General features: G+C 41.9%; 1 protein-coding gene across 1 annotated transcript in view; it reads left to right on the forward strand.

Moving 5' to 3' along the window:
- otud4 (OTU deubiquitinase 4) overlaps positions 1-25672 on the forward strand; it is a 132816-nt gene that overhangs the window by 39644 nt on the left and 67500 nt on the right. The window contains exons 9-13 of the mRNA XM_068041448.1: positions 3730-3850; positions 3948-4012; positions 12762-12859; positions 21855-21964; positions 22283-22481. Coding sequence (XP_067897549.1) covers positions 3730-3850; positions 3948-4012; positions 12762-12859; positions 21855-21964; positions 22283-22481 — 593 coding nt within the window. The remainder of the gene's footprint in view (positions 1-3729; positions 3851-3947; positions 4013-12761; positions 12860-21854; positions 21965-22282; positions 22482-25672) is intronic.

Here is a 25672-nt window from a genome sequence, read left to right on the forward strand (position 1 = left end):
ACCTGGGGATTGTGATGGCGGTGTTTGGGACATTGTAAGGTATGATTCCGTGAGTATAACTATCTCAGGCTTTTGCTTGACTAATCTGTGGGACAGCTGTCCCAACTTTGGCATAAGACCCAGATGTTAGTAAGGAGGACTTTGCAGGGTTGACGGGGCTTGGTTTGCTGTTGTCGTTTCCAGTGCCTAGGTCGATGCCGGGTGGTCGGTCCGGTTTCATTCTTTATTGACTTTGTAGTGGTTAGATACAACTGAGTGGCTTTTTAAATGCTAGGGCATTTTAAGAGTCAGCCATATTGCTGTGGGTCTGGAATCACATGTAGGCCAGACCAGGTAAGGACAGCATATTTCTTTCCCTAAAGGACATTCGTGAACCTGTTAAACTATACAGACAATTGATACAACTTATTCCAGGAAAGCTTTTTGAAGCTGTAACATTGAGAGGGTTGTTTATTTGACTAGTCCATAGACCTCACCAAAGCCAGACGTAATGTTCTCATCCTCCTTTTGGCTCCTTATTGGACAGTAGAAAATAGTATGGCTTTTGGCAGTTTTGTGAAAATTCATGCTATTTTTGGGAGCTGCTCAGTCTGGGTGAGATGCTGAGTGATCAAAGGATATTGCTTTCTTTTCTGACATAACTACATCACGATTAGTAGTGAATTATTTTTAGCTTAGACTATCTCTCGTTTGTTCTTTTTCCCCTATGCGGAGAGGGCAGATCCTTGCCAGATACCTGCCTACATCTATACTGTTGTCTTGACCAAGATCAGCTAACTTGCACAGAGCAGGGATCAAGCCCAAGCTCTGCCTCCATCTATATTTCATTTCTACTGACTAGTGTTTTAATTGTAACTTGTGTTACGGACAGGGATGAGAGAGAACCGAAACCCCAGTTCTCTTCCCTTTACTGTCCGTAATCATTATGGTTTTTTTGAAAAAGAAGGTGGGTGTGTTTCTTAACCCCTGAGTGCATGGCCAATTTGAATAACCAGCAACATGCTTTTCATGGGTTGAAATAAAGAGTATTATTTTTATTCACACTTTCATCCCGAAAGTCTGATGCTACGTCTTTCACTCGCTACTCTCACTCGCGCACACGCTCACTTGAGAAAGAAAGCCGTTAAAGAGGATAGTGCACTTTTAAAAATTACAAATGATGGAACAGTTCGTAAGTTATGTGATTTGGCTCATCTTGGGGAAAAGGCATGTTTTGCGGGCCCGGCGAATAAGGCATTTGCACTCCTGAAGTGTAGTTTGGTGGATTCGATAGAGTCATATGTCAAAGTTGTTTGCAGGATTCTCTCGAAGGGGCAGATCTTCAGCAGGTCACGAAGTTAGTTACTTGTCATCTTATTACTGGGAGATCAATTTTCTCTACTGGTGGACTTGAAAAGGAACAGGCTTGGAAGCCTTAAGATGTGGTAGTCTCTAGTTTTAAGGCATTTTTATTGTGCCTTTGCTTTTATCTCTGTAGGTTTTGCTTGCAGACTGCTCAGTCTCTCCCTGGTGCTTCGAGTGATAAGATTCAGTGTTTGCGATTAGTTTTGGTCGCGAGGCCACCTGCTCAACACTTCCAATTTACATTCAGAGTGACTTGAAGTTCAAAGCCATTGCTACACAATGGGGAATGGATGGTGGCTGTTCGCACCTACTTATGATTTAACTGGTTTCTTACAGCTCTCTTTGTCAAGTTTGGAGCTCTGAAAACAGTTGGCTTGATTTTATAAGCTCGCCACCGATCTCAGCGCGATGGTTCATTTAAATAGCTGGGGCGGACTGCCCACCCCGCTGACATCGAGGGGCGGGTGCCCCGTCCGTCCCTGGCAATGGCGTCAGGCACCACTGCACAGGTGCCAACACTATTTTAAAAAGCTTTGTGCCCTACATCTCAATTTACATATTTAAAGAAATAGTGATTTAAAATAGATTTGACAAATAATGACCCCTGATATCAGGGGGGCTGTAAACTTCAGCCCAGTGACTCTAAGAGTCCACAGGTGTTGGGTTTTGGGTAAGACCATGAACAGTTGGAAGTGAGAATTCCACAAATGGTTTCACCTTGATATGTCCATTCAAGGGAGGCACTCCACCCATGGTCATTTAATTAGGAACTTTCTGGGCGATTGAGTTACTTCTGCGTCTGGGCCAAAATTGCAAAAGAAACCTGACCCTCAGCAGCCATCTTATGCAGCATTTTAATGTTCATAGTGGGTCATTTAAAAAAGAAAACTCAGTTCCAGGAGATTCTATGCTGAATACAGTCCATTTTTAAGGTTTTAAATAGGACATGCCATTACTGGGCATGACACTTGCTTGTGTCATGAAATATTTTGAGAACCAGTGATGTCATGTGCTACAGAGTAGTAGGAACTGGGTTTTGTGTTTGAGGTTTCCCCAAATGATGGGGGGAATTTTAACATTCTGATGTGCTGGAAGCAGGGGGTCTGGTAGTCCATGGGTTAGCCTGTGTGCTGTGGAGATCTCACTCCACAGCATGTCTTTCATTATTGACAGGTTTCCCACCAGAAAGTCAGCCTGATCGACAGGTTTCACTTTCAGTCGGGTGGGGAATGCTCCAGAGGAGGCCAGAGGACCAGGTAGGTCTGATCCCCAATCCTGGGAGAGGGTTGGGCGGGTACCTGATCCAATGGGGCTCTGATCCCTGACCCCAGAATGAGGGGGTGGGTGCTCTGATGGTTTGAGGAAGCACTTCTGTTCCTCCTGGCCCACAAGCAGTGCTGTGAAGTCACTTACCTTTTCCTTGAGGCTGTCCTCGCCTTGCTGCAGATTCCACATTTCCCTGAAGTCTGAGAAACCTGGCCAGCCACAATTAAACCTGCAAAGTAGGTTAACTCTGAGGCTTCTAGCCTCATTAGTATATTTAAAATGCCAGCCTGCCTTCTGGGAGCAGATTGGCTGCCTGCCTCTCATCCTGCCTGAATAAAACCTGGAAGCTGGCTTCATGACACATTTCCTTTTTCTTTGCCCATTTAACCCTCACCCTCAGCCAATCTGACTCGCTCACCCATGTTAAACTTACCCCGATGAGTCCATAATCTCAATTGTCCCACTGTAAGATGCTGCAGAGTAGAGGCCAAACATCTGCTGACAGGAAGGGGGAAGGGTTTGGAAATCAGTGTGTCATTTTCCTGAGCTTTCCTGCACTAGCAGCTGGCTATAGCACAAGTTCTTGGATCAGAAAACTAAGGCAGGAGAAACATGTGGATCTTGTTACCATGTGGAGGCGATCAGCATAGATGCATTTAAGGGGAAGCTAGATAAGTACATGAGAGACAGTGGAATAGTAGGATAGGCTGGAGTAGGGTGGGAGGAGGCTTGTGTGGAGCATCAACACCAGCATAGAACAAATGGGTTGAATGGCCTATTTCTGTGCGTGCATTCGATGTAAAACAAAGTAAATAAGACAACACAAAGATATTTTGTTACATATATTTTTAACCAAATGATAGAAAAGGAACAGATAACAGAGGAGAAATTCATCTCGAGTGGTACTTGATCAGCCAGCCATTATATGCAGCGCCTGATGCTCAGTCTCATTAACTGCATTGGAATTAAATACCAGGCGCTGCGTATAATGGACGGCCAATCCAATGCTGTCCATTTTGCACCACCGTCCGAGACAAATTTCTAGCCCTACATGTTTTAATGTGTAGGCAAACCTCTAAAGTACTTCAAATGTGTGTTTATTATCCCTTATGTTCTCAGAAACAGCAAATGAAAAGTGAAAGCTCTGCCCACATAACCTTGCCTAGAGAGGTCCTCCAAGCATTCAATTCAAATGTTTACAGAAATATTGAGTATGAAGTCTGGCAGAAATCAGAGCAAGGTGAGTGTCTTACACAATTCGCAACCTTTTGTTTCTGAGTTGGCTATTTCACACACTGCTGCTGTTAAATATTTTATATTTAAATTGTACTTTGCAGCACAGCAGAAAAGAGATTATTCTATTGCTGCTGGAATGCAGTACACTGTTGGGGATAAATGCAAGGTAAGCATTGGTGCCAAATGTTTGCTTTTTGATATTTTAATTTTGAACTTGATGTTTGGTCTTGATCTCTTGGGAAGGGGCAAGGAAGGGGATTAAGACTGGAAGAGCAGAGGGCAGGGGAGGCAGACAAGGGATGGGGTTGGGGGGTGGGTGGTGCGGCAGGGCTGGGCTGAAATCTGAAACTCAACCCCAAAATGCAGAATAATGATCAGGCTGCAAGCCTGAAAATATGCTTGGAAGACATAGAGATCAGGCTGTAGTCTCAAAACATGCTTGGAGAGGGATGGGGTGGCTAGCAGAGGATTATAGTACCGGCCTGAAAATATGCTCACAAAAGCCAAAGATCAGGCTGCAGTCCAGGGACTTGCTCAACAGAAAGAGAAAATGGGTAGGAACTTAGGGGGTATTAAAGTGTGGATATCACCATGTTCTGGAAATAGATGCAAGACCCTCAGTGCACACTGTGGGGGAGGACAGTGCAGTATTCCAGAGTGGGTTTGAAGAAATGCATGTTGTAGGATGGGTGGGAAGATGCAGAAATTATATTAATTGGAGTGCCATAACACAAATTGTTTTTTCAAGTACGCAGCAGTTTACTTATCTGATTGATAGGTCTTTGGTTGATAGTCCTGCAGAGCCAATCTCATGGGCAATGGGAGAAATGCATTAGATATTCTAATTATCACTTCAATTGGTTTTATTTTAAAAGCGGGTAATGTTGCAATGCCCTATCACAGTGCCGCCTACCTGTGTAACAGGTACTATGTGGGATGTTACAATCCATATTTCATTTTTCCTGTAAAACTATTCAATCGCCTATGACATTGTGCAAGGTGAATCAGAAAATATATTTATATTCTAGCTGCACGGGTCCTAACTATGCCTGCCTTTTTCTGAGATATGTAGAACATTCTTTGTTCCGGTCCTACTCCCTCACCTCTTTTTCTGGTACGTTGATGACTCTATCTGTGCCGTTTTCTCTCTCTCCCTGAACTGGAAAATTTCATCAACTTTCCTTCCGATTTCCATCCTTCTCTTTTCTTTACCTGGTCCATCTCCGACTCTTCCCTTCCCTTCCTTGACTTCATAGTCTCCATTTCTGGGGATAGGTTATCAGCTAATATTCATAATAAGCTCACCGACTCCCACAGTTACCTTGACTACACTTCCTCACACCCTGCTTGCTGTGAGGATTCTATTCCATTCTCCCAATTTCTCTATCTGCATCACATCTGTTCTGACAATGCAAACTTTCATACGAGCGCTTCCGATATATCTTCCTTCTTCCTCGTCAGAGGATTCCCCCACACTGTGGATGATGGGGCCCTTGACTACATCAATTTAATTTTGTACACTTCTGCACTCGCCCCTTCCCCTCCCTCCCAGAACCACGATAGAGTTCCCCTTGTCCTCATCTTCCACCTCACCAGCCTCTACCTCCAGCGTGATGCTGCCACCAAACACATCATCTCCCCTCCCCTTTCAGCATTCTGTAGGGACCGTTCCCTCCGTGATATCCTGGTCCAATCCTCAGTCACCTCGAACGCCTTCTCCCCTTCCCAACTTTTTAAGCTCTTCCCTGTTAAGAAAGGTCACAAACCTGAAACGTTAACTCTGTTTCTCTTTCCACAGATGCTGCCAGATCTGATGAGTATTTCAGATTTCCAGCATCCACAGTATTAATGTTAATTTTCTTGCCTTTCTACCTTTGTATTGCTGATTCTGTCTGCCTTCTGCTTCTATCTTTCTTTCACTTCTGATCTGTTCGTCTCACACTCACCTATTTTTGCTTCCGTCTGCCTTTTTTAAAAATTGTCTTTTGGGTTACACTGACTGACGGTGTGGTGTGACAGGGAAAGGAGCGACCGATAGCTGCAAGCTGTGTTTGGCTTGGAAGTTTTGGAGAAAGTGCAGTCATCTATGCCTCCCTTTCTGTCCTCTTCCCCCAGTCATTCATGCTTCCCCTCACTCATGCATTCCCAACCCCTTCACTTTCCTACATACGAATTAGGAGCAGAAATAGGCTACTCTGCCCCTCGAGCCTGCTCTGCCATTCAATAAGTTCATGGCTGAACTGATTTTTCCACATTACCACCTGCCCCTGATAACCTTTCACCCCCTTGCTTATCAAGAATCTATCTACCTCTGCCTTAAACATATTCAGACTCTGCTTCCACCGTCTTTTGAGGAAGAGAATCACGCCCCTCTGAGAGTAAAAATTTCTCCTCAGCTCTGTCTTAAATGGGCGACCCCTTATTTTTAAACAGTGACTCCTAGTTCTAGATTCTCCCACAAGGGGAAACATCCTTTCTCAGGATGTTATATGTTTCAATCAAGTCGCCTCTTACTGTGAAATTGTCCACTTTGGCAGGAAGAATAAAAAAGCATATTATCTAAATGGTGCGAGATTGCAGAGCTGTGAGATGCAGAGGGATCTGGGTGTCCTAGTGCATGAATCACAAAAGGTTAGTATGCAGGTACAGCAAGTAATTAGGATAACTAATAGAATGTTATCGTTTGCGCGAGGGGAATTGAATACAAAAGTAGGGAGGTGATGCTTCAGCTATACAGGGCATTGGTGAGACTACATCTGGAGTACTATGTACACTACTGGTTTCCTTATTTAAGGAAGGATGTAAATGCGTTGGAGGCAGTACAGGGAAGGTTTACTAGACTAATAACTGGAATGGGTGGGCTGTCTTATGAGGAAAGATTGGACAGGCTAGGCATGTATCCGCTAGAAATTTAGAAGAGTAAGAGGTGACTTGATTGAAACACATAAGATCCTGAGGGGTCTTGACAGAGTGGATGTGGAAAAGATGTTTCCCCTTGTGGGAGAATCTTGAACTAGGGGTCACTGTTTAAAAAATAAGGGGTCGCCCATTTAAGACCGAGATGAGGAGAAATTTTTTTCTCTCAGAGGGTCGTGAGTCTTTGGAATTCTCTTCCTCAAAAGGCAGTGGAAGCAGAGTCTTTGAATATTTTTAAGGCAGAGGTAGATATATTCTTGATGAGCAAGGGGGTGGAAGATTATCGGGTGTAGGTGGAAATGTGAAGTAATCAGTTCAGCCATGAACTTACTGAATGGCAGAGCAGGCTGGAGGGGTCTAGTGGCCTACTCCTACTCCTAATTCGTATGTTCGTATTACTCTTCTAAATTCCAGTGGATACAAGCCTAGCCTGCCCAATGTTTCCTCATTAGATAGCCTGTCCATTCTAGGTATCAGTCCAGTAAACCACCTTTGAACTGCTTCCAACGCATTTACATCCTTAAATAAGGAGACCAATACTGTACACAGTACATAAGAACAGAAGAAATAGAAGCTAATACATTACCCCCAATACCGTGAGCTCCTATCTTGTGCAATAATCTTTTATGTGGCACCTTATCGAATGCCTTCTGGAAATCCAGATGTAGTCCCACCAATGCCCTGTATAACTGAAGCATAACCTCCCTACTTTTTTATTCAATTCGTCTTGTGATAAATGATAACATTCTATTAACTTTTGTAATTACGTGCTGTACCTGCGTACTAACCTTTTGCGATTCATGCACTAGGCCACCCATATCCCTCTGCATCTCACAGCTCTGCAATCTCTCACCATTTAAATAATATGCTTCTTTCTTATTCTTCCTGCCAAAATGGACAACTTGGCATTTTCCCACATTCTACTCCATCTGCCAGATTTTTGCCCACTCACTTATCCTATCTGTATCCTTTTCTATCCTCCTTATGTCCTCTTCACAATCTGCTTTCCTACCTATCTGTGTCATCAGCAAATTTAGCAACCATACCTTCGGTCCCTTCATCTAAGTCAATTATATAAATTTTAAAAAGTTGAAGCCCCGGCACAGATCCCTATGGCATACCACTCGTTACATCTTGCCAACCAGAAAATGACCCATTTATGCCTACTTTCTGTTTCCTGTTCGCAAGCCAATCTTCTATCCATGCCAATATGTTATCCCCTACACCATGAGCTTCTATTTTTTGCAATAACCTTTGATGTGGCACCTCATCAGATGCCTTCCGGAAATATAAGTACAATACATCCACCTGTTCCCCTTCATCCGCAGCACATGCAACTCCCTCAAAGAACTCCAATAAATTGGTTAAACATGATTTCCCTTTAACAAAGCCATGTTGACTTTGCCTGATTACCTTCAGTTTTTTTTTTAAGTTCCCTGCTGTTATGTCTGTAATAACTTCTAACATTTTCCCGAAGTGAGATGTTAAGCTAACTGGCCTGTAGTTTCCTGCTCTCTGTCTCCCTTTTTGAATAAAGGAGTTACATTCGCTATTTTCCAATCTAGTGGAACCTTCACTGAATCTAGGGAATTTTGGAAAATTAAAACTACTGCATCAACTATCTCACTAGCCACTTCTTTTAACACCCTAGGATGAAGTCCATCAGGACCTGGGGACTTGTTAGCCCGTAGCTCCAACAATTCGTTCAGTACCACTTCCCTGGTGATTGTAATTTTCTTGAGTTCTTCCCTTCCATTTCCTGATTTACAGCTAATTCTGGGATGTTACTTGTATCCTCAATAGTGAAGACCGATGCAAAATATCTGTTCAATTCATTTGCCATCTCCTTATTATCAATTATTAATTCCCCAGACTCACTTTCTATAGGACCAACATTCACTTTGTTAACTCTTTTCCTTTTTAAATATCTATAGAAACTCTTACCATCTGTCTTTTTATATTTCTAGCTAGCTTTGACTCGTACTCTAATTTTATCTTCCTTATCAATCTTTTAGTCAGTCTTTGCTGTTATAGTCTGCCCAATCTTCTGACCTGCCTCCCATCTTTGCACAATTATAGGCTTTTTCTTTAAGTTTGATACTATCTTTAACTGTTTTAGTTAACCACGGATGGTGGATCCCCCCCTGGAATTTTTCTTTCTCATTGGAATGTGTCTATTCTGTGTATTCTGAAATATCCCCTTAAATGTCTGCCACTACATCTCTATTGACCTACCCCTAAACCTAATTTGCCAGTTCACTTTAGCTAGCTCTGCTTTCATGCCCTCATAATTGCCCTTCTTTAAGTTTAAAATACTCGTCTTGGACCCACTCTTCTCTCCCTCAAATTGAATGTAAAATTCAATCATATTATGATCACTGCTACCTCGGGATGCTGCAACTGTGAGGCCATTAATTAATCCTATCTCGTCACTCACTGCCCTTCATACCAGCTTCTTAGACTTATCACTACTGCCCTTTGAACTATCCACTAGACTCTTCACTCAGTCCTCCCCCTTGTTCTGCTGTCACCTCATCCATTACCCTCTATCCACTCTACCGCAGTCACGCTCATTTGCCTCAGGATGGATCCTGAGGCACCAGAAGCCACTTCACTATTCCCTCCTACTCTGCTTTGTGATGTTTCCCCTGAAGGGGGGCTTTGTTCGTGTTCAGAATTCAACTTTAATTAAAGAAAAACAAATAAAAATAAAGCTGCCTGTCTGCTTTTCTCTCTGTAAGAAACTGAAATCTCCATCTCATGTATAAACCATTAGTTTTGACTTTTTTGTCAACAAAACAGGTAGGGAAAACTAGATAGCTTTAAATAAAAGCAAAATACTGCGGATGCTGGAAATCTGAAACAAAAACAAGAAATGCTGGATTCACTCAGCAGGTCTGGCAGCATCTGTGGAAAGAGAAGCAGAGTTAACGTTTCGGGTCAGTGACCCTTCTTCGGAACTGACAAATATTAGAAAAGTCACAGATTATAAACAAGTGAGGTGGGGGTTGGGCAAGAGATAACAAAGGAGAAGGTGCAGATTGGACCAGGCCACATAGCTGACCAAAAAGTCACGGAGCAAAGGCAAACAAGATGTTAATGGTGTGTTGAAAGACAAAGCATTAGTACAGATTAGGTGTGAATATACTGAATATTGAACATCAGCAAGTGCAAACCTGAAGAAAAACAACCTGAAAAAAACAGTGGGTGAGCAAACTGAACAAACTAAGATGAACTGAAATAAATACAAAAAAAGATTGTAAAAAATGTAAAAAGGAATGCCAAAAAAAAAGGAAGAAAAAATAACTAAAAATGAAAGTAAAGTGGGGGGCTGTCATGCTCTGAAATTATTGAACTCAATGTTCAGACCGGCAGGCTGTAGTGTGCCTAATCGGTAGATGAGATGCTGTTCCTCGAGCTTGCGTTGATGTTCACTGGAACACTGCAGCAATCCCAGGACAGAGATGTGAGCATGAGAGCAGGGGGGAGTGTTGAAATGGCAAGCAACCGGAAGCTCAGGGTCCTGCTTGCGGACTGAGCGGAGATGTTCCGCAAAGCGGTCACCCAGTCTGCGCTTGGTCTCCCCAATGTAGAGGAGACCACACTGTGAGCAGCGAATACAGTATACTACATTGAAAGAAGTACAAGTAAATCGCTGCTTCACCTGAAAGGAGTGTTTGGGGCCTGGGATAGTGAGGAGAGAGGAGGTAAATGGGCAGGTATTACACCTCCTGCGATTGCAAGGGAAGGTGCCCTGGGACGGGGACGAGGTGGTGGGGGTAATAGCTTTAAAGTTCAACTTATGATCTTTGAAAATTGAAGTAACATAAAATGAAGAAATCTCTCGCTCCCTCTCTTTCTTTCTTTCGCTCTCTCGCTCTCTCTCTTGCCCCTTTCCCCTCCCCACCCCTACCCCACCCCCCAACCGCATCTGCTTCCACCCCCTTCTTCCTCTTGGTGTATGCACTTTTGAAGCAAAAACTGGAATAGGTTTGGCATCGGACACTCATTCTTGTCAAATGCACACACAGCTTTTTAAAAAAAAAAAGAACATGCCATATAAATCTTACTCAGTAAAGCTTTTGAAATTTGTCTCTTGTTTTTCATAACTATTTCAACAAAATCCACTGGTCAACTGCTAGGAGGTAAAGAGACACATCCTATCAGTACAATTAACTAAACAGGACTGATGTATCCTATGAAATTAGGTACACTGCAAATAGTCAAATTGCACAATCCAAATTCAGCTCACAGTATCACAGGTCTGTGCAAAAATATCCAGGCCAAGCCAATTTTGGGGCCAGGCTGAGAATAAAGGCTTTAATGAAGGCATTAATACACAGTTGTGTTTTTTTAAATTTTATTTACACGCTCGCTTTGAACATTACAGAATAGATGGATGAAAAACAAATTTCAGAAAGCACTTTGAGCATTTGTATCTCTAATAATCTAACTACAAAATGGAACTATTATGTGTCCCGCAGTGTGACACCTTTAATGTTGAAAAGGCCTATTACAGTGCCACCTACGTGAGTAAAGGCACTGTTGATACCTGTAGTGACTTTTCAATGAAATGCACATCATGGACCAAATTTTATATAATAGATAATGATTGAGTTGTTGAAAAAAAGCCAAGATAGAGGTTCCTGAGAAAATTTTAACTCTGGAACACTTATATTTACCTTGTATTGGTCTAGCATCTAGCTGTTTGTTGCCTTTTGCGGTGAATGTGACTATGCAGGGGAGCTCCAAATTGGCATTGAAATGTGTAAGAGTGTATTTTCCTTGCTTTATTCCTTCTGTTATTCTCCTCCTCCCCAGCTTGCTGGGCTGGCAGCATTCATAGATTAAAATGTAACTTACACACATTTAAACAGCCACTAGCTTTTTAAATTGTTCTCGAACAGAATTTTTCTAACATACTTTGTTGATTTGTCTTATCTCTATCATGCAAGATTTTCTTTGTAGATTTACATATCTTAATTTGTGCACAATTGCAGCATGAAAAAAAACTAAAATATGGGAATGATTTGATCACGATATTCATTTACATTCTGGGAAATTATATTAGTAAAAAGAAAATTTGCTATTAAGTTTTTAAAGAAAAATCTTTAATACGAATGGCCAATGAGAAGGGTATCTTATCGGATACTGTTCTTAATTATTATTGTGGTGAATTGAAGTCTTGAAAACTGAGTTGTTGTTACACGATGAGAGACATTTTTCGAACATGGGAAACTTAAATGGGGGGAGAGATTAACCAGGCTGAAAAGTGTAAAGGTAACGGGCAGGAACTAAGACCAAAAAGTTGGGAGTCTAAAGAGGAGTGTAGGAACTCTCTCACTAGATCACTGCACATTTGTAGCATGATCGGTTAATTACTGAGAAAATGATGATCGGTTAATTACTGAGAAAATGATAGTGTATAATTTTCTCTTCTTCTGTGATTTCTTTCCTTTTAACCCCTCCTCTCCTGAAGGCAGATTCATCAGAACATAAAGCATGGAATAAGAAAAGGCCCATCAACCACAACACTCCATCCACCCCCCCGCCCCCTGTCCCAACCATGACTTCTACAAACCATGTATACTGATCTACTTTATTTTGAACTCTAACTCGCTTATTTAATCTTCTGAAGAAATGCTCTGTATAAATACTCCCAAAATCAGGCTATACTCCAGAATATTCATCTGTTCTCCTACCTTCACTAGGGCTGCTGCTTTCTACAGGTAACATTACTCTCTGGTCCTGCTGTAGAGGATCAACACGTTCTAAAGAGTATTTAATCATCTCTGTCCATGTCTATCCCTGTATCTTCTAATAGCTGTATTCTCATCCCATTCCCATGGTTTATATCACTGAAGTTTCTGGATGGGTTACTGCTTTGTAACACACTCGGGTTTTGCTTTTTATTGTGGATATATGCATTAGATAAAGAATAAAAGCTGTTAGAAAGTTTACGTATTTTTTTAAAAATTCTCTCATAACCCCTTCCTTAGGTATGCCTGGATGATGGTAAATGCTACAATGCACATATTCAGGCAGTTAGTCCTCACAATGGACCAGTTGTTGTACACATAGAAGAACTAGGAGAAAAGTAAGTTTCATTATTTTAATTTTAACTACACCTTTTCAGTGTATGTTTAAGAAGATTAGATGACTATCTTTACATCTTTACATTACTATCTTTACAGCACATCAGCACTGTCCCATTGTGATGGGAGCGTGTTGATGCATGTGACTTTGATGACATTAGTGCACAGTGTCATGAATGTGCAGAGCAGCAGATGTCACTGTGCATATGCAGGGGCAGTAAATTTCCAGTTTCTCAATTGATCTTCATGAGGCCTGAACCAGTTCACTATGTAAACTTGGAGAATGGTGGCTATAAGTCCTTCTCCTGAGAACCAGATTTTCAGATTCTGAATTTAAAAAAAAAGTAAAGTGGTTTAAAATCATCGAGGGTTGGGGGAAGGAGGGTGTGCAATAAGCAAAGAGATAAACACTTTTTAATGGCACTTATTTATCTAGTTTCCCTGAGGGCTTAGTTGGTAAGTGCATTTCCCAGTAAGAATCTGATCAGACAGGTCCCCAGTTAATATTCAGTCTTTTTGAGCTAGATAATTTCAGCTAGACTGGTGATGGGGGCCAGTGGCTATAGCGATGGGTGGCGGAGTTGGGGGAAAATCAAGTAGAGTTCCTACTATTGATTTCTCTGCACTGAACCCTACCGAAAGGTGTGTACATGTGGATGTTGGTTGAAAATAGGATCTGGCAATACTGTAGTGCCCCTATATCTTATGCTCACAGGCTAATCTTGCACATGAAATATGGCCACCCGAATGAACTACTGAGGGTGACCAGCACTCGTGGAATCCTAATCCAGCATGACCCAAGGCTCACAGGAGAGTAGGGAGGAAGATACTTTTCCACTTACCTTCTCCTATAAATGCAGTTCTCCATGAAATGTTTTAGTGCTGGAGCAGGGCATCTCGTGGTGTGCCCTGTTAGTTATACTTGTTTGTGCACGTTTTAGATTTTAAACATTTTTGCTTATAAAGTTGCTGCAAGTATAAACTGATAACAGCCCCGCGAGGGCAACCGGCATCTGGTACCTTGGTGAGGAATGGGACAGTGTGTATCTCCTTAACCAATGAGATTTAAAGATTGAGAAATAAACAGAGAAGGTGGGTGAATTCAATGTCAAATCAGGTACAGAAAAGAAATGAGAGGGAAAGAAAGATTAGATTAAGGGAAAGATAGGAAAAGTAAGAAAAATATATTTTTTTTAAATTAAAATTTGACATTTTAAAAAATCTCCAACAATGCACAAGCTGAAGGATTGAGACTTCACATTTTTAATTGTTTGCTTTCTGGATAAGAGGTTGATTGGCAGTCAAACAATTATCACATTCCCTAGATTCTAGAATGATCCCAATGGATTGGAAGGTAGCAAATCTAACACCACTATTCAAGACAGGAGGAAGAGACAAAACGGGTAACGACAGGCCAGTTTGTCTGACATCAGTTGTCAGAAAAATGCAGGAATCCATTATTAAGGAGGCGTTAACAAGGCGCTTAGAAAAGGCTGCCAACACAGCCACTAGGTGGTGCTGTACTGGCAGGTGCAGATGTAGCCTATTCCACTGAAAGGTCAGTCTGTGACTTTCAGGCAGCTGCCAGGACTGATGGCACTGCTCAAATAATCACAGCAAGGCACCATTTTTAAATGGTGAGAAACTTAAATCTTGATGTTCAAAGGGATTTGGGTATCCTCGTACAAGAAACACAGAATGTGAGCATGAAGGTACAGCAAGCAATTAGGAAGGCAAATGGCATGTTGGCCTTTATTGCAAGGGGTTTGGAGTATAAGAGTTAGGAAGTTTTGCTACAGTTGTACAGGGCTTTGGTGAGACCACACCTGCAGTACTGTGTGCAGTTTTGATCTCCTTATCTAAGGAAGGATATACATTCCTTGGAGCTGGTGCAGTGGAGGTTCATGAAATTTATTCTTGGTATGAGAGAGATGTTCTGTGAGGAGAAGCTGAGTAGAATGGCGAGTACTGTCTGGAGTTTGGAAGCATGAGAGGCGATCTCATTGAAGCATATATGATTCTGAAGAGACTTGACCAGATTGATGCTGAGAGATTGTTTGCCCTGTCTGGAGAGTCTCGGACTAGAGGGAATAGCCTAGGGATAAGGGGGTGAGGAGGAATTTCTTTACTCATTGGGTTGTTAATCTTTGTAATTCTCTACCCCAGAGGGCTGTGGATGCTCAGCCGTTGAGTATATTCAAAGCTGAGATAGATAGATTTCGGGGCTTTAGGGGAATTCAGGAATATGGCGATCGGGCAGGAATGCGGAATTGAGGTCAAAGATCAGCCATGATCTTATTGAATGTCAGAGTAGGCTTGAGGTGCCATATGGCCTACTCCTGCTCTTATTTCTTATGCTCTTACTTAAAAAAGTATTTACACCATTAATGATTAGACTTAACTTTCTGTGGCAAGATTAATGGAGCACAAATGCAGCAACTTCATGAAAACCACGGGGAGATTAAGGATGAAATGCTGTTTTTGCAAAGTTAACGGCAGAGCGGTACAAATCAACCAGCAACTTATCAGGAATGTTTTGACCTGTTCATTATTTTGTTGAGTTCTTGTTATACAATGGCTCCAAAGCTGGATGGATAATCAACAGTAATCTCACTAAATTGATTTTAAAAATGTAAATGTATATGCTTTAAGTGATGGGTTATAGTTTGAGGCATATGACCAATAACAGTAAACCTATCTGTAATGAGCTGTAGGGGTTTTTGGACAAGTAACTGCAAATTTCTTCTTGCGTTTCAGTCTAATACATTATTGATCATTCAAGTTTGGTTTAGTTTAGAGATACAGCACTGAAACAGGCCCTTCGGCCCGCCGAGTCTGTGCCGACCATCAACCACCCATTTTATACTAATCCTACACTAATCCCATATTCCTACCACATCCCCACCTGTCCCTATATTTCCCTACCACCTACCTATACGAGGGGCAATTTATAATGGCCAATTTACCTACCAACCTGCAAGTCTTTTGGCTTGCGGGAGGAAACCGGAGCACCTGGAGGAAACCCATGCAGACACAGGGAGAACTTGCAAACTCCACACAGGTAGTACCCAGAATTAACCCGGGTCGCTGGAGCTGTGAGGCTGCGGTGCTAACCACTGCGCCACTGTTATTTTAATTCCAGTAGATGTATGGGATCCTCCTGATTTAGTACCTTCTAAGGATATATGGTAGTTCTCTGGTGTAGCAGAGCATGCTGCAAGTTGCAGTTTGGAGCAACTGGCCCTTGAGGGAATAAATTAGCTGGCCAGCTGATTTCTTTAGGACCCGAGAATGTGTCCCTTGGAGAATATGCTTATAGAGCATTCAAAGTGGCACATTGATTCTATGCATGTATTTCTGAGTCTTAGCAAATAAACTTATCAACTTGCCTTGCAGTTTTTATTTGTAGCACTTAATTGGTTATGACTGTAAACCCTGCCTTCCTGACATAGTGAAGAATCTACCTGGCAGTGTAATTGTACTTCTTTTGGGCCTCCTTATCTCGAGAGACAATGGATACGCGCCTGGAGGTGGTCAGTGGTTTGTGAAGCAGCGCCTGGAGTGGCTATAGAGGCCAATTCTGGAGTGACAGGCTCTTCCACAGGTGCTGCAGAGAAATTTGTTTGTTGGGGCTGTTGCACAGTTGGCTCTCCCCTTGCGCCTCTGTCTTTTTTCCTGCCAACTACTAAGTCTCTTCAACTCGCCACAATTTAGCCCTGTCTTTATGGCTGCCCGCCAGCTCTGGCGAATGCTGGCAACTGACTCCCACGACTTGTGATCAATGTCACACGATTTCATGTCGCGTTTGCAGACGTCTTTATAACGGAGACATGGACGGCCGGTGGGTCTGATACCAGTGGCGAGCTCGCTGTACAATGTGTCTTTGGGGATCCTGCCATCTTCCATGCGGCTCACATGGCCAAGCCATCTCAAGCGCCGCTGACTCAGTAGTGTGTATAAGCTGGGGGTGTTGGCCGCTTCAAGGACTTCTGTGTTGGAGATATAGTCCTGCCACCTGATGCCAAGTATTCTCCGAAGGCAGCGAAGATGGAATGAATTGAGACGTCGCTCTTGGCTGGCATACGTTGTCCAGGCCTCGCTGCCGTAGAGCAAGGTACTGAGGACACAGGCCTGATACACTCGGACTTTTGTAATTGTACTGAAGGTTACAGAAGCTAATGTGGGGAGAAGTTTGCCTGTATATTCTATGTGTTTGAATGTCAGGTGGTGTTCCAGTGAGACTGTTAAGGTCTGTCGAGCTGTTATATCTTAATCAAAAACATTATTTGTGATGTCTATCATAAAGCCATAAAGGCGGGGCTAAAGTGTGACGAGTCGAAGAGACTTAGCAGTTGGCAGGAAAAAAGACAGAAGCGCAAGGGGAGAGCCAACTGTGTAACAGCCCCGACAAACAAATTTTTCTGCAGTACCTGTGGAAGAGTCTGTCACTCTAGAATTGGCCTTTATAGCCACTCCAGGCGATGCTCCACACACCACTGACCACCTCCAGGCGCTTATCTATTGTCTCTCGAGATAAGGAGGCCAAAGAACATGAAAACTAAGGAGATTGAATCTAAAACATGCAGCTCTCACTCCTAGCAATTGAGGAAATGCTGCTTCTGCGCACAACTGGCCTGTGGTTTTATTAAACTTTACCTGCAGCAGTCAGATCGTATTTGATACCAGTTTTTTAATTCCAAATTTCTTTTGTTTTCTTACATCCTTTCCTGAAAGTGCTGGTAAGCTTTGGGTATCATGCTTAAGTGCCTTTAGATCAGGTACTGAGAAAGTTGATCTAACTTATTATGTAGTTACTGCTCAGCACATCTTTTGCATTCAGCATAAGGCATAGAACTTTACAACACGAGGCCATTTGACCCATCGTGTCTGTGGTGGCTCTTCACCGGAGTACTTCAAAGCTAATGCCTCACATCTGCCCATAGCCCTGTATCCTCCTCTGCTTTAAATATCTATCTAATTTTCTCTTTAAAAGATGAAGTGCTTTCTTACAAAGTATTTATTGCTCCAGTAATCCTCTGTGTAAAAAAAATTATATTCTCACCTCTTCGTTCTTACTGACAATTATACATTTTTGAGTCCCATCACTGACTCCTCGACCAGAGGAAGCGATCTTTCCCATTCACTCTTATCAAAACTGCTCATAATTTTACTAACTTGTTAAATCTCCTCTAAGCCTTCTCTGCACTGGTGGAAATAGTTCCAGATCTTCTTTTTATAGTTTTCGATCCTTGGCATTATTCTGGTGTATCCGCAATGTACAGTTTCTATGGCTTTAATTACCTTTCTACAATGTGTCAAGCAGACCCCGCCCCCCCCACCCACCAAGAATAAGGCATATTAATTTTGTCACATAAACATTGATTTTAAACTGTTGCTGGAGTGAAGAAAGTACTTGTTTAAAAAAAAAATCACCAGACACTTGGCTGGAAAAACATTTGCACACTAACAGTGCATGGAGCGACAAAGGACTATTCCCTGGTCCACCTAACCCAAAATGGACTTTGATCATCAGACACTGAAGGTGAGGAAGCTCACATTCCAGGATAACTGCTAAGATGGCAGAATCCACAAACACATGACTAGCCTGCTGGGCAACCTGGGGCTTTTTGATTTGTGCCACAGTTTGAATTCAGAAGGGAATTGAAGCTGGAGCAAGGATGTCTCGCTCTCTCGCAAGCCACCGGACCCACAGAAGACACGTAAGCCTCAAGAGAGACAATACTCTGACCTCGAAACAAGTTGAAGCGTGCACTGGGCCCCAACGAATTGCAAGTCTGACCGGCAACCAGTGACTTCACAGCAAACTCAAAGGACAGTAAAATAGAAACCCATCTATTGCCTCAAACTTTTCCCCTTTTATTCTTTTCTACTTTTCTGTCTCTGTCTGCTTGTGTTTATCACGTATGCATGCTCGCGTCGCATATTCGTAGTCGTTAACCGGTTTTGCATTTAAGATTAATAAACTTCTACCTTTCTTGTTTAAATATAAGAAAACCTGTCCAAATTGATTTCTTTGCCTTACAGTTGGAAAGTGGTGAACAAGGATTCACTAAGGGGGAGCTAAAACTTAATTAAAATTAAATGGAATTAATTTAAAATTAAACCCTGTTACGGTTAAACCAGGCAAAGGCTGAGGGGAAACCCCTAGACCCCTCCTACCTGGTCATCATAAATGGGTGCTCAAAACTTTACACAGTACTCTAACTGAAATCTAACTTACAGTTTGTATTAATTTATCATTACTACTTTCTTCTTGCAGCCTATACCCCTAAGCCATGAGTTCCCCATCGTGGGTGGTTGCAAGTTATTGTTTCCAATTGTTCCCACCATACTCTATTTTAAAGTAATTGAAATAAGTCTCACAATAGATGAAACTGCCCAATACCTTGTAGTTGTGCTCCCTATCCCTCTCCCACACCCAATCTTTTGTCTTGAATAGGGAGACTTGAGAGTAGGCATCTGATGAGTATAAGATTTACTGTGCTGCCCTTGCCAAACAGCATGTGGACATTCAATCTTGTATGAAGTGCCCATACAAGTGACAGACTGGTATAAATTCCAGCCTTGAGGAGGAGGGACCAAAGCTGGGAATGACTGGGTCTATGGGTGACTGCCAATAATAACTCCAGCATGGGCCAATAAGAAAGATGGAAGAAAGTCAGGAGGCGGTGGAGTATTTCAAATTAAGTTCTTATGCTAGTCTCATCACTAACAATATTATGGATAAGAATTTAAGGGAGGTCAACTATAACTGCCCTCCTCTTTATAGATGGCCTCTTCATTACCAGCAATATAGAAAATAAGTGGAGGAATAGAGGGGAGAAAGTAATTTATATGAGTTATATTACAGCTGGGCTGATCTCTAACCACTATTATTAAAAACATAATGCAACAATAATCCTGGTCGCCCAAACATATCTAGTCCCTTCTGCAAATGCTGTACCAGTGGTATTGGGAGGGAGGCGGGGGGAGCAAATGAAAAATTGAAAATCTGCTGATAAGCCCATTTGAAGTTTAAATACAAGTTCAAAAATTTCCTAAAGTTCAAGTCATATATCAGTTCTTTTAATTTCCCTGACTGGATTTGCTTTTCTTCCTTCCGAGCGGAAGTGCCAGTGCTCCATCTAGTGGCCTGGCTGAAAGTTTTCATTATCCGTTTCAGGCTGGCCTGTGAGCTTGCACAGCAGTTGTGGCCGAGTTCAACCTGAGTTTTTGGGTCAGGTCTGTCCATTGCTCTCTCACTGGAGCAACTGTACCAGCAGTTCACATTTGTTTTATGTTGCTTTCATTTGCAGAATGCCAAGCAGTTTTATGTATGAAATGGAAAATGCAAGGTTACTGGTGGATTCTAATTTTAGACCTTCTTCATTGGACCAAGTTAACTTTTGCAAATGCAGAACCATGAAATCAAAAAGTGACTGAAAATGTCAAAAAGTACTCATTGGATAGATTGAATATTGAAAACACACAGTACAATCAGCAAGTGTAGGTTAAACAAAAGTACTTGGCAGCAATGACATAAGGGGCAGGGTGTGTCTCTTCAAATATATATGTATATATTACAAAAACAAGAAATGCTGGATTCACTCAGCAGGTCTGGCAGCATCTGTGGAAAGAGAAGCAGAGTTAACGTTTCGGGTCAGTGACCCTTCTTCGGAACTGACAAATATTAGAAAAGTCACAGATTATAAACAAGTGAGGTGGGGGTTGGGCAAGAGATAACAAAGGAGAAGGTGCAGATTGGACCAGGCCACATAGCTGACCAAAAGGTCACGGAGCAAAGGCAAACAATATGTTAATGGTGTTTTGAAAGACAAAGCATTAGTACAGATTAGGTGTGAATATACTGAATATAGAACATCAGCAAGTGCAAACCTGAAGAAAAACAACCTGAAAAAAACAGTGGGTAAGCAAACTGAACAAACTAAGATGAAATGAAATAAATGCAAAAAAAGATTGTAAAAAATGTAAAAAGGAATGCAAAAAAAAAAGGAAGCAAAAAATAACTAAAAATGAAAGTAAAATGGGGGGCTGTCATGCTCTGAAATTATTGAACTCAATGTTCAGTCCGGCAGGCTGTAGTGTGCCTAATCGGTAGATGAGATGCTGTTCCTCGAGCTTGCGTTGATGATCACTGGAACACTGCAGCAATCCCAGGACAGAGATGTGAGCATGAGAGCAGGGGGGAGTGTTGAAATGGCAAGCAACCGGAAGCTCATGGTCCTGCTTGCGGACTGAGCGGAGATGTTCCGCAAAGCGGTCACCCAGCGATTTACTTGTACTTCTTTCAATGTAGTATACTGTATTCGCTGCTCACAGTGTGGTCTCCTCTACATTGGGGAGACCAAGCGCAGACTGGGTGATCGCTACAGCACACCAGGCACACTACAGCCTGCCGGACTGAACATTGAGTTCAATAATTTCAGAGCATGACAGCCCCCCACTTTACTTTCATTTTTAGTCATTTTTAGTCATTTTTTCTTTTTTTTTTTGCATCCCTTTTTACATTTTTTACAATCTTTTTTTGCATTTATTTCATTTCATCTTAGTTTGTTCAGTTTGCTTACCCACTGTTTTTTTCAGGTTGTTTTTCTTCAGGTTTGCACTTGCTGATGTTCTATATTCAGTATATTCACACCTAATCTGTACTAATGCTTTGTCTTTCAAAACACCATTAACATATTGTTTGCCTTTGCTCCGTGACCTTTTGGTCAGCTATGTGGCCTGGTCCAATCTGCACCTTCTCCTTTGTTATCTCTTGCCCAACCCCCACCTCACTTGTTTATAATCTGTGACTTTTCTAATATTTGTCAGTTCCGAAGAAGGGTCACTGACCCAAAACGTTAACTCTGCTTCTCTTTCCACAGATGCTGCCAGACCTGCTGAGTGAATCCAGCATTTCTTGTTTTTGTTTCAGATTTCCAGCATCCGCAGTATTTTGCTTTTATTTTATATGTATATATTATTTCTGTTTAGATACAGTGCCCCTCTTCAGAACCTTAGGCCACTTACACAGGTCTCTCAAGGGGCAAGCTGGAACAGAGTTCAAGGGAAAAGAGCTAGGAAGCCAATGAACATCAACACTGGTAAGGATTTTTCTTAAGTAATTTTCAGATTGTGGTAGAAGAAGAGATGCATGATTCAGAATGTGGCAGTAACAAAACATTGTATAGATCCATTTCTACAAACAGAATTATTTGCTTGCAAAGTAGATGTAGGCAAAGGGAATAGTCTTGTGTTATGATGTCCATATACAGATGCAAATGGATGATGAGATGTAATTTCTGATATTACCTCTGAATAGCAAGTGTGCCAAGAAGGCATTTTATTTGTAGTTGATTCCAATGCCATCATACAGTCAGAACCAAAATAGTGTTTAAAGAATTACATATTTCTGTTGATAGAAGCTGACTTCAAGGGAGTGAAGAATTCAAGCAGCTTTGCAAATAAGCCAAGCCGATTGCAATCAAGCCTACCACCACGCCTGCAGCAGGCGATGGGAGCCAGGCAGCAGAGCTCTACACAGCAGACCCGAGGCCAACAACCCAAAAAGTCGCCATCTGAGTATGTAGGGCGAGATGAGGACTTTCCACAACTCTCAAAGTTAGTATCTGAGGAGTGCTTGTTTCTCTGGCTGCAAACGTTTAACTACAATTCAGAAGAAAATATGGAGGGGTGGGAAGAAGTGAATATCTAGATCTAGGAATTTACTTTTTTTCTTCGCGTAGGACAGTTTCAGGCTATCTTGTTTTGATAGTTTGCAAAACCCCTGGAGTCCCTGTTCCTGCTGCTTTCTGGAGGAGCAGGTTTGACTCTTCACAGCATTGCTCCAGCCTGTCGAATCAAGGTTCCAAAAATGTCATCCTTGGGGTAAAACTTAGGCACAAAGTGGTACAGCAGCTTCACTGTACTTTCCATCTCAGGTTGAAATGAAGCTTTTTAAACTTTATGAATACTGTCTTTGTTTCTTTGAAATGTTATGACTTGTGCCTGGAGGTTTTGATGCACTGGATAACCCTGCCTACACTTTCTGAAATAAAATGCTCTGTGGAAAGCTGAGTGGCAGAACTTTTGAACAGCTCTCATCCATCTTGCCGGTGAATTTCAGAAAGTGATGTGGTGGTGTTGCATATTAGCTTTGTCATGAAGAAGGGCTCCTCCCTTTAATTGCCCCAGTAAAGCTGAAAATTTAAGTGTTTTATAGGCTTATAGGATCTGTAGAATTTGTCAAATATGCAGCCCAAACCTTCATGTGCCATGCAGCCCAGCAAATCTAGTTTCACTGGATCCATTGGGGAAGCTGAGACAATGGGCAGAACATTTTTCATGAATTAGTTTTTCATTGATCACCTGACAAGCTTCATGTTTCCCTCTCTCCACCACCTCCATCAGTGCTAATCATTTTCCTTTTTTTTTGTCCCCTCCAATTTGCTTCCCTCATTTGAAGGGGCTTATTCATGCTGGGAAATAGTTCCATTAATGCAATCTACAGTGCTTTGTCCAAGTGGCTACTGTTGATGTGTGAGTCTAAGCAGTGAGGGCTTGCAAGATTTTTGACTGTGGGGGTATCACACCTGAGCCTAACCCTGTTACATGGAATTACTGGATAGTAATGAGGAGCAGAAATGTTGATTGATATGCATTCTCTTCAATTCAGCCCCAGTACAGGGTTCAGTGTCTTGAATTTATCTGCAGCATTTACATCTAATTTAACAGAGTTTTCCCAAAGCATGGAAAGGCTACTGAGACAGAGCTAATGACTTGATTGCTGTAGGTATGATGGTGTAGTGGTTTTGGTACAGGACTAGCAACCCAGAGGTCATGGGTTCAAATCTCTCCATGGCATGTTGCGAAATTGAACTCAATACATCTGGTAATTTGTGGGCTAGTACCAGGAAAAAATTACTATGAAAGCCATTGGATTATTTTAAAACCCAACTTTTTCACTAATATCATTCAGGGAATGGAAACTGACACCACTACCTGGTCAAGCCTACACCTTACTACAGACCCACACAGTTCATTAGAATTAGCCTCTAAATTAACTACTCAACTGCATCATGGAAACACCATCACCACAAGGACTGCAGCAAGCCATCTACACCTTATCAAGTCAATTACGAATAGCCAATAAAGGACCTTATGCATTAAAAAAAAAATCAAATAATGGTACCAGAATCATGTTAAAAAGCCTTTTAAATTAAATAATTAATTTTTAAAAATCAGATCCCTCCCCCAGCTGTTTCCATATCCTGAAGATAAAAATAATTGAGATGAGTTTGGGCATTTCTCAGTGCAGTTCCCAATGGACACAACTCTCCAAAAGAAAATTTGTGTTACATGTGAGACATCAGTTCTTCCTAATTCTTCTTTAGACACAGTAGAGGGTAGAGTTGGATTTGCACTACTGTTCTGTAATCTTGAGGGCTAGGCTATGCAGAGTACAGCCAAAGTGTGCCATATGCAAACTGAGAATTTTGACTTCAAAGTGGAGAATTCATTTCTCAACTTTGTCATTCACCTCTAAAATGTTTGGCATATGTTTTGGGCTTGTAGTTTCATCTACAAATACTCATGGGCAATGTCCAGGGGTATGTTTCTGTGCTGTATAACTCCATGGCCCTCCAAAAATCCATTTGCCATTCCTCCACTGTTTAATAAGTTGAATTGTAGGCCTAAAGATCAGTGTTGCAGGTTTACATACCTGATTATCAATGACATACCTATTGGGAAAGTTTCTATTAATAATGGCCCAGATTTTGACGTTGGAGGTAAAGTGATGACACTCACAGCTGATCTTGAAGTTATTTTTCTAACAGATTTATATCAAATGAGTGTGTCTGCTAAGGGGGGTTTAATCAAAAATTCCCCTCACCAAACTTAATAAATGTGATGGGGTGAGAATCTCACTTGCAAGGAGGGAAGATTCTCTCAGCGCAGGACTACAGCATTCTCTAACGCGGGTGAAAGGGACAAATCACGTGATGCACTGAAGAGAAGCCAAGCCCACAGAATCTGTCAAAACTAAACTGCTGCCGTATCTGTCATGTTAAAAAAAAAACCCATTGGAACAAAAGATACGCTTGAGCAAAACCATTAAAAAAAAATCAAATAAATGGTACCAGAATCATGTTAAAAAGCCTTTAAATTAAATAATTAATTAAAAAAAAAATCAGATCCCTCCCACAGCTGTTTTGAAAGTTGCAATGCCTTCCAGTACCAGTGTCCTCATTGGCTTGCATTTTTACACTATTCGCCAAGTGACTTCAGAGGCTCTTTCTGCCTGGAAACACCAGACCTAAAATGTTGCGGCAGAAGTACTTGGTTGTTAGTGGACAATCAGGCCAGGTTCTTGCCAGTACCATTTACGCTCATAACGGCACAGAAGGAGGCCATTCACCCCATTGAGCCCCTGTCGGCTCTCTAGAGCAATCTGGTCAGTCCCATTCACCTCACAAGAACACAAAAGTAGGAGCAGGAGTAGACTATATGGCCCATCGAGCCTGCTCCAGCATTCAATACGATCATGGCTGATCTTGGGCTTCAACTCCACTTTTCCATCCACTTGCCCTATCCCTTAATTCCTTGAGAGACCAAAAATCTTAAATGTATTCAATGATGGAGCATCCACAACCCTCTGGGGTAGAGAATTCCAAAGATTCACAACCCTTTGAGTGAAGTAATTTATCCTCATCTCAGTCCTAAATGATTGGCTGCTTATCCTGAGACTGTGCCCCTATGTTTTAGATTCCCTGACCAGTGGAAACAATCTGTGTCTATTCTATCCAGCCCCT

This window comes from Heterodontus francisci, chromosome 1, assembly GCF_036365525.1.
Source record: "Heterodontus francisci isolate sHetFra1 chromosome 1, sHetFra1.hap1, whole genome shotgun sequence".
In the NCBI taxonomy this organism is placed as follows: domain Eukaryota; kingdom Metazoa; phylum Chordata; class Chondrichthyes; order Heterodontiformes; family Heterodontidae; genus Heterodontus; species Heterodontus francisci.